Source organism: Pteropus vampyrus, unplaced genomic scaffold (genome assembly GCF_000151845.1).
Source record: "Pteropus vampyrus isolate Shadow unplaced genomic scaffold, Pvam_2.0 Scaffold247, whole genome shotgun sequence".
In the NCBI taxonomy this organism is placed as follows: domain Eukaryota; kingdom Metazoa; phylum Chordata; class Mammalia; order Chiroptera; family Pteropodidae; genus Pteropus; species Pteropus vampyrus.
In genome coordinates, this window is record NW_011889028.1 from 583,261 (window position 1) to 593,297 (window position 10,037).

At 53.7% G+C, this 10,037-nt stretch overlaps 1 protein-coding gene across 1 annotated transcript in view; it reads right to left on the reverse strand.

The window, feature by feature from the left end:
• The window catches only part of USP31 (ubiquitin specific peptidase 31), a gene marked incomplete at its 5' end in the record, with an annotated part of 39,629 nt that overhangs the window by 16,258 nt on the left and 13,334 nt on the right, over positions 1-10,037 (reverse strand). The window contains 6 exons of the mRNA XM_023520089.1: positions 2,356-2,485; positions 3,042-3,119; positions 4,362-4,456; positions 5,023-5,134; positions 7,499-7,676; positions 9,651-9,795. Of these exons, the coding sequence (XP_023375857.1) occupies positions 2,356-2,485; positions 3,042-3,119; positions 4,362-4,456; positions 5,023-5,134; positions 7,499-7,676; positions 9,651-9,795 (738 nt within the window). The remainder of the gene's footprint in view (positions 1-2,355; positions 2,486-3,041; positions 3,120-4,361; positions 4,457-5,022; positions 5,135-7,498; positions 7,677-9,650; positions 9,796-10,037) is intronic.

The window sequence follows — 10,037 nt, forward strand, 5'->3', positions numbered from 1 at the left end:
AGAAGGCGAATCGGACAGGCTGGTCAGTCCACCTGGCCAGTCCACACCGTGTGGCGACGACCCCGCATCCCTGGCCATCCAGCCAGCCCAGAGCGCGTGCTGAAGGAGCAGGCTGTCTGTCCTTTAACCTCCAATGAATTTCAAACGGGTACTTTCGTGAGACACACTATGAACGTGATGGCGACGTCTCGTAGCTATGATAGTTCCCAAAATACCCCCAAGTCTTGTCTCGTCGTAAATTGCCACACAGTGCTGCCGGCCTGCGGGCCACACCGAGCACTGCTGGTCCAGCCACCTCCGCCAAGCGGAGGAAGGGGAGTCTCCCAGCAGGCAGCTGTTCTGTCCCCAGCCGATCCTGACAAAGCTCTTCCTCACTGGAAGACAGAGTCACTCTCCCTGCGACTTCCAATCTTCACGTTCTGCTTTTTAGACCACACTGAGTCCACGCCCTCATCCACGGGGGTGGGGTCCCTGAAGCGCCTGAGTCCTCCTGCCGCCCCCGCCCGACTGCATCAGAGGCTCTGCTCCCTACCACTCGCTCCGGCCGTGCCCCGGTCTGCCGGGCTCAGGACAGTGGACGTTCAAGGTCGTGAAAAGGGCAGCACTGGCGCCATCCGCGTTCTGGACGGTTTCTAACGCATCCTGAAGGCCACAGTGGCTGGCGCCCACCTGACACTGCTGACCCACCGAGACTGCAGACGGCCAAACCCCGTCACGGTCACACGGCCCACTGCTAAGCCTCGCCTCTCCTCTCCTATGTGTGTCCTATTATTTCTGGAGCCCATGACCGAACGGCCCAGGAAGCACTCGCTCACTCACTCACTGCGGCACGCACCTGTCAGACGCTTCCTGTGTGCCACACGGAGCCCAGGACGATCCTGTGACCAGGATAGTCCCCTAACTCCCCCTTTGCCCCCGTGTCCCAGCCACGAGCCTCATTTGCTTCCCAGCCACGCCCGTCCCTTCCCCTCAGGGCCCACGTTCGCATAGTTTACTTGTTTAGCTGTTTACCACGTTAGGCTGTAAACAGCCTGAGGCAGAAACGTTAGTCTGGCTACCTGCCGCACCCTGGTACCTGGCACAGGGCCCAGCGCACACCACCAACATTTCCTGGACGAAATGTATTTCCCTATCAACAAGCATCCTGCTGGCTGAACCCATCCTCCCGGGTCCGTGAGATGTTCTGTAGAACGCCACTGCTATCACCTGGGACTGCTCGCCCTCGAGCTTTGTGCCATGCGCGAACATCACCCAAATCAATTTAAAAAAAAAGCTAAACAGGATGAGCTGCTACACAGAGGCCACAACCAACCAGTTTCACAGCCAACTACTTTACATAAGCCCCAGACTGAAAAAATACGTCTTATGAAAACTATTATTAAAGAAACTGGTTATGAACAGCTTGCTGGGAGGTGGGGGGAGATTTGGTGAGATGAAAAACATTTTAAATATTTGAAGGACAAATATTTGTCCTCAACTGTTTGTAATAAACTCGAGAGAGGGGACACCTGTCGGCTGCAGTACCCTGGGGACATACTTCAGATGGACTTCAGTCTCCATCAGAAGAGAATCTCTTGAGTGGGCAAACGCCTCGCCAAGGTAGGCAAGCCGTGATGCGCAACCCCTACCTGAAAAAGGCAGAAGCCAGCCACTGAGAGGAGGGTCACGGCCCCTCCGACCTGGACTCGCATGGTTCCGTGTGTCCGCGCGAGCTCTCGCCGTCAAAATACGACCCCGAACGTCAAGTCACGGAGCACCCCAGATGCGCTGGTCCAGGCTTCTCAAGGTGCACAGACCCGGAGAGGCCTAAAAGCCACACAGGCCTGAGCCCCATCCACAGAGGCCTGTCTGCCGCCCAGCCGAGCACTGAGGTATGCTGCTGGTGGGCCTGTCTCTAATGGGGGGGCGGGGCGCCCCACCGCTGAGCGCCCCAAGGGTGGCCGATGCTGCTAGAAACCTGAGTTTTTAACTTTATTTAATTATAATTCAATTTAAACAGGTCCTGGCGCCTACGTTCGTAGTGGCGAAAGGTCGAGAATCAGTGTTCTAGTTACCGAGGAAAATGATTTAAAATTTCTAAATTGAAACCAAAAAAAAAAAAACAAATTTATCATTAACTATTAAAAAGGGGAAAAATTAACTACAGAGGTTCATTCCTAGAGCATTTCAATCCATCATCGACTTTTTCTAGAAATTTAAACACTCCTTCTGATACAGTCCTAAACGAAGTAACACTAGGAGACCCATCACGTCTGCAGAACCTACGCCAGCGCCAAACCCTCAGGCAGTTTCTGGGACACTTCTGTCTCTCCGCCGTCACCATGCCATGCGCCGGGAGTGCCGCCCGACCCTTACCCGCTCCTCTTTGGTGTAGAGTTGGAAACACTGCGATAAAGTGCACGTCTGAGGCTGATGATGACGCTCCCTCTGCAGACGGACACTTTCTGCATCTGGGATGTACTCGTCTTCGGTGTTTACAAACAAGCTGTGGGGGGGGGAGCATTTTTTGGAGAATGTCTTGCAAAACTGACGCCAAATGCAACCCCAGCTTCCCAGCGTGGCTATGAAGTCATCACCAAAACGATGAGCGTGCAAGAAAGTAAGAGGTAACTCCATTCCCCATGTTCCAAGACGCTCGTGAGGAGTTCTCTACCTAGAAAGTTATCTTCGAGGAAAAACCTGGAGTTGGTTTTTCTGGAACTGGCCATGAACTGTGCTAATTCATACAGTCTTGTTCTCTGGAACCCAGGGCATGCTTTTGGTAAAACTTACCAGAGGTGATGAGCTTGGAATACAAGTCGAAGGAATTAGACCTATGACAGATATGCAGACACACGACGATGTCGCTGCTGTGTCATTAGCAGTAAGCAACGAAATGCAGAGCAGAGAAATGATAAACTGCTTAACTAAGGGACCGCGACACGTTTGGGCACTTAGCTAAAAACAAGAGCGATCTGGGTTTCAGCTAACTTAAAAGATCACAGGTGTGCTTTCAAAACGACGAAAACAATGACGACAAACACTAAGTGAAAGATACTCACAAATCTTTAGTCTCCTTGTCCCATTCTACCACTAATTTCACGTGAGCAGTGCCACCCGGTCCACAAGATTTTAATGCCCTGTAGGAAATGGAAGCGAGAGGGGAGGGGAGGGAAGTTACATGTTATTTTCTAAATAAATGGTTTTACTTAAATATGATCATTCTATCTGAAATCTGAAATCACGATGTGATTACAGAAAAAGTTTCCACTGAGACCATTATGATGACCTCGTATTTGATAACTACGTTACACCTGGACAGCCCGATGTAGAAATAAAGAAACTGGAAGAAATTTAGAACCGTGTTATTATTATGACGCTGTCCACAACCACTCCTGGATGTTCTTTATGAGCTTTCCAATTTTTTACCCAATTTCTCACCAACCCAAAGAGCGATCAAGCAACAGCCCCTCTGGGGACAAAGCCGCTGCTGTGCCTCTCCCCATTCCCACGAGCCACGCCTGACCCTGGACTATGCCCACATCAACCCAAACGGTGCCCTTCTGCAAGGCACCGCTGGAGTGCCACCTGCCCCGCTCCCATGGAGCCCCGCCGAGTCCCTGGCTCAGAGCGTCTCCCGAGAAACAGCGTGAACAGTCGACATCACTCATCTGCTGTTTCTCATGGTTTGAAATGTTCTGTGTCGTTATCTATTCACTCCCATCTCTAAAACCAGTGGCCTGCTTTCAAACAGGACCATGCTGTAGACTTTTCTGAATCCTGAAATGCAGGCACCATGATATTTGTTGGAAAAAATCATTATGATAAAAACAGTGAGGTGAGTTTTCACATTTATGTCACGTATGTAGAACGCACATTACTATTAACACGGTGGCGTGTGGGAGCGTGACAATTCTGTGGAAAGCACGGGGCGGCACAGTGTGGTGACCGGTTCGGCGTCGGGGGGAGGGGCGGTGTGAGAGAGGCCGAGAGGGTGGGCGCGATGGGCAGAGGAAAGCACGCACGCGGGGGCGCACGCAGCCGCCCCGCACGCCCGGGCCCTCCTCGGTGCCAGGCAGCGGGCTGCGGGGTAGGGATCTGGAGGACGAAAGGGGATGACGGACACCCCACCGTGGACACCGACCCGGTGGACACGGGCGCACTGTCTCCGCAGCCTGGGGGACGGCAACGTGCTCTCTCAGGAGCGCACCAGGCTTTTCTGATTTTGAAAAAGATCGTAAGACATATCATAGCCAACCAGGAATCAAATGTCGAATAAGGAATTTCTAAGCGAGCCCGTCAGTGGAAATGACAGCCGTTCTGTGAGGCGGCGCAGGAAGGAGTCACCCGCGGGCACGGCCGACGTCTCAGTGTGTTCTCACCTTTCCACCGCTGGGTGGCGCAGCGGCTGCTCCTCCTGGGGCAGCAAGTACGTTATCCCCACCACGCTGACCACACGCAGGCTGAAGGGACACACCTGCGTGGAGTGGGAGAGGAGACTCAGGGCCTCTTCAAGGGCCTCGGCGTCGCCGCGGCCTTTCCAGACAGACGAGAGGCAGCACGAACCACTCCGCCCAGCCCTTCCCGGACCCGGGCGGCTGCTGTCCAGCACGCTTTAAACACCATTTACCCACATGCAGTTCACGCATCAAACACGTCGTGCAAGACAGGTCACGTGCCTACAGCTGCACGTTAACGTAAGTCTCCCGTGGGTGCCTTACCACCGTGACCCTGACTTTGAAAATGCAGACAACTGTTCCACAGTCCCTCCCAGCAGACAACGTGCTAAACGTTACTAGACGAACAGGAGAAAGGGGACCCTGCAGAGCCAGCACCCGTCACAAAATGAGGGCTAATCCCCAGTCTTGACAGTCGGAGCCCTGCCGGCCCCACGGGACACTTGCACCCGGTCCCACACAGCCCGCCTGACGCAGAGCCCCCCAGCCCTGCCTGACGCAGAGCCCCAAGCTCCGAGTCCCCGCGGTGGCAGTTCTGTGGGTGGCACACGCATGCGCCGGGGGGAGCACTGACGAGCGCACACACCTGAATGCAAACCGTGGGCCTCAGGAAATACTTCATCTTCTCCAAGATCTCCTTCTGCAGGACGTCCCAGGCCACCGTCCTCTCCAGGTGCAGCACGAAGGGCGGCCCGAACCTAGCACACACACACCTGTCACCGCCTTAAATAGTGGCAATGCCTCCGATGCTGTGATTCCTACCCGTGACCTTCTTAAATGGAATCGCTACATAATTGGTTTTGGGACAGTTCTCAAAATAACACAAACAGGAAATTTAATAGTCACTCTCATGAGTGGGTGTAAAAACCAGGAGAGAAGCTGAGATTTCTAAATGAAATTTAACAGCTCGTCCACTGCTGGCTTCTAGGGGAGCGTGATGCTAGGACATCGGCAGCAAGAGGTCGAGGCCAGCGGAGACGGTGGGAAAGAGGGTGGCAGCGGACGTGAGTGTGGCAAAGAGCGGGGGGTCAGCCAAACGTGCAGGGGGTGAGGTGCCAGAGGCCGGAAGGCCCAGCGACAGAGCCTGGCGACACTGGGGGTCAGCCTCCGGCAAAGGGGAGAAGGCCGGGCAGCCCACTGCTGCTGGGGACTCAGAGGCGGGGCCAGGGTTCCCGTCCCGGGCTGCATACTGACATCACCGAGTAGCTTTCAACAAGGACGCCACGCGCCGCCCCACGATGCGGTGGCCGTCACTCTGGCCAGCGGCTGGCGTGGAGACTTCTCAGGGCAAGGTGGGCGATTCCAGAACGCGGCAGAGCCGGAGGCCGCCGGCCCAGGCTCACTCACCTGAGCGCCAGCCACTCAGACCTACTCACTGTGCCCTGTGTCCTGCTCACACACCGGGTCTCCGTTCGGGCCGCAATGCCCTCCCACCCCCTCCCGGGCTGTGTGCTCACACCCAGAAGCCCCGGCCGACCCGCCCCCGACTGCCGTGGCACTAGCCACCTGCGCGGGCAGCACCGCCTGACTGCTGTCCCGCCCCCACGGGCCGGGAGCTCTGGGCAGGGACTGCAAGTCACTGGCTTCCCGCCCACACAGCCAATGCCTAGAAAACAGCAGCTGCTTAGTGAGCGAGTGAGTGAGCAGGTAACAGTCAGACAAACCATGACACGGGCCGAAGCAGAGGCGTCCCTGGGAAACCTACCCCTAACCAAAGTCAAACAGTTCATGCCCAGTGGCATTCAGCAGTGAGCCTATCTGCCTAGAGACGGCTGTGGTGTGACATAAGTCACAAGCACGATGTGCAAACCAGCCGGCCCCATTTCATGCGACAGGGTCTTCGGTTTTCAGGGACTAGCATCAGAAAGGGGATTCCGCAGGTCCTGCATTTTACATAAAAACGATATGCCCCCTTCCCTTCTGTCCCCTAGACATGCCGAGCTCCCCCAAGGCTCTGCGTCTGTACTCGATATCGCCTCTTCCTGGGACCCCGCTCCTCAGAGATTCACGCAGCTCACCCCTCTTTCTCAACTCGAGCTCAGCCAGCTGATGCCTCCTCCAGGAGGCCTCTCTGACCTCCCTCCCTGATGCGGTTTGTCAGCACGCCCAGCCCCCAGCCCTGGCCACCAAGCACACGCCACCATCCCAACCTGTTCTAACATCTTCAAAGTGGAAATGCCTGTCTGAAGTTAAAAGCGTGCCCTTGTTTAGTCACGCTGCCCTCATGAGGCCGGAAGCTCCACGGGAACAAAGACCCCGTCTGCCTGGGCGCTGGTGCATCCCCAGCGTCTAGGACAGTGCCCGACACACTGAAGCATTTGCTAATGAATCATAAATGCACACACTATGCATTTGTCATTTACCGTCCTTAACAAAGGAGCTTATTTCAAAGCAACATTCTAAAAGGCTCATGTAAATGCTACCCTGACAAAGATTAAAAACTCCACATCCTTCTTCCCTGAAACACATCCCCACCTTGTGCTTGCTCAGCTGCATTACTATGGTGATAAGGCCACTTTAAAAGACAACCTAAAACTCCCGCAAGTTCTTATGGAGGGAGACAGACCTGCGAGCTGTCCCCTCCCAGTTCCTCGCTGACGCAGCCCAACCTGGCGCGGTGCCCTCCACCAAGGCGGGAGTGCTGGGGGGTTGGGTTCACGGGGGAAGGGAGCGAGCTCGGTCTGCAACAGAAGACGGAGGGGCACAGACCATCCGAGGAGATCTGTGAAGAATTAAAAACGACCCGGCAGCCATCAGCAGCTGTCAAGCAAGAAGCTGGATTCGCTCACCAAGCCTCCGCTGGCTTCCAGGTCTGTGGGTCTGGAGCCCCGGAGGAGCGTGAGCTGGAAATGCGCCCGTGAGCCGAGCCCTGATGACTACCTGGGCTTGAAAAGCCTTTCTGACTGTGTCCTGCCCCTGCCGACCCTCAGGTCAGGCCCAACTTACCACTTACACACCTTTCTAAAGGCCAGAATGGAAAACTAACCACGACGGGTAAGGACGTTTTTACTGTTGACAACATCTGAAAACATCGCGCTTATTGGAGAGTGGCGGGTGTTCACCTTTTCCCCTGCTGCCCCGAGCAGGCTCGGTTACACACTAACAGGACGATCCTGTCGCCCCCCGCCCTCGTTGGGGGCGAGTCCGTGCTCCCCGGCTTAGCTGCGGCTTGTGTCGAAGATAGTGCGGGGTGATCCAAGCCAAACTTTAAGTGGTTCAGGTTGTTGCTTAAGTGGATTCCTGAAATAAAATAAAAAACAACTTATTGTATCTCTTCAAAACTCTTGTCGTTCAATAAAGACATGTACCTGGTAGAGAAGTTAAGAAGTTGCTACTGTGGAATTTAAACTGCAACCAAAAAATAAAGGAACGGATGGCCTGCCCTGAGATGACTCGCCCAGGGGCACGCTCGCTTCCTCAGCATCGGCTACTCAGACCAGCCTGACCTATCTTAGACACTGCAGATTAAGACCCTTCGCTTCGGTGACTGTTAGATACAGCGTTAGACGGGCCAGTCTGTAGAGATGACCCAGCACGACGAAGCTAAAGGGCAGCCATATATGCGACGCCCCGTCTTCATAAAACATAAAGACCAGTGCGTGTGAGACGACTGTCGATATCACAACGCAGCTGCTTCTCCCTGACTCAAGAGCCGGATTTCTAAGAAACTAAAGAAACTACACTCAACTAGACTCACGGCCATCCCAGAACTCCGATACGATCAGTGAGACTACATCGACCTACATGCGAGTGAACAGATCTGTTTGGCAGGCACGGGACTGCCATTCAGAAAGGCCCCAAAGCAGCGCCATCTGTCAGCCGGGGCCCTCGGCAAGTCAGCAGCCGACACCGGATCCTGCACTTAGTGGGAACTCAGGAGACGCTTGACGAAGTAACTTCTTTAATCCTCTGCAAGTACAGCCTAAGCAAGTTAACACTCCAACTGGAGAGCAGAAAAGAGACGCCCTCCACCACGCGCACACACACACAAAATAACGACGACGATGATGCCACCAGAAGGAGAATAAAATAAAAAATGGTTTACGCAAAGGTATTTATAGCAGAATTCTGGCAATAACCTAGACAGTCGTCGGTATAAGATTTGCTAAAGCTATCACGGTACGTCAGCGTTACAGCAATTCAAAGTAACAAATGCACAGTCAATACCAAAACAAATGCCAAAGGAATTAGTTCTAAAAAAAGAACATGAGGAAAACTGGATTCTTAGATACCACACCAAAAGCGTAAGCGGCAACAATAAGATAAATTAGATTTCATCAAAATGAATACTTTTGATACTTCTGTGTATCAAAAGACACTGTCAAGAAAGTGAAAGGATGGCCCATTGAAGGAAGCTAACATTTGCAAGTCTTATCTCGGGTAAATGTCTTGTACCCGGCATATAGAAAGAACTCTCACACTCAACAACAAAAAGACCAACAACCCAGTTTAAACAGAGGGAAAGACCTTGACTAGACATTTCTCTAAAGAAGATATACGAATGGCCGACAACCACCCAGATGATCAGCACCATATGTCATTAGGAAAATGCACATCGAAACCACGATGACACCACCTCACACCTGCGAGGATGGCCACAGTCAAAAGGAGGAACATGAACGTCGGCAAGGATGAGGAGAAACTGCCACCCTGCACGTCACCCGTGGAGTGGAGGGGGACACGGCGAGGCAGGAGCTGGGGACTCGGTTCTCAGCAGAGCCGACTGGAGGGACAGTTTAGAGCAGGCGGCACGTCGGTGGCAGATTTCTTAAAAGTGTCAGGAAAATGTTCTATAGCAGATTTTAGAATTTAGAAATTAAACATCAAAGCTGGTACCAAAACACCGAAATATACATATATGTTTTAAAGGAAGAAATGAATGTATACATCGGCTGTGACACTGAATACCTTCCCAAGGGCTGTCAAAAGCCGACGAGGAGGCCACTTAAGGGAGGTCACGGTCAGCCACGAGCCAGAAAGGGGTCGCCCCAAACAGGGACAGGAAGTGTTAGGAATCAAGGAAATATCTTTGCCTAAAACAGGAAGAACTGCCTTCTTCCGGGGAAATATGTCACCATGAAATTTATGCCGCCATAAAAACCGTGTGTGCTGTGCACTTTATCACCACTTGAAAGTCGCAGCGTCACAGCGCGGATGACAGAGAGGGCAGCGGCCCACCACACCCAGGTGCTCGCGGACGCAGGCGCCATTCACCTCTCTGGCTGAGGATCCCTTCCGGCCTGAATCTCTCTGGAGTCTCAAAGGCAAAAATGCAGTCGCTCTCGTGGACCGTTTCCAAGTCGTCTGTGTCACAAAAGGAACGGTGGAATCCGTCATAGTACATTTCTGTTAACACGATCTACAAAGGGGAAAAACGAAATAGCTGGATGAGCGGGAAGTCAACACAAATTGCCCCCCGATCCCAGCAACGGCTTCCCCGGGCGCCGGGGCCTGCGCTGGGCTGTGAGGGCCCTGGCACACGTCATCTGCCTTTACTAAGAGGCCTGGCAGCAGAGCAGTCTCTGTGGCTGCCGTCGCTGGAGCGCCATGGCACTGAACCCCGGGCTCCCTGAGTCTCGGTGCGGCAGAGACTGGGAGGTC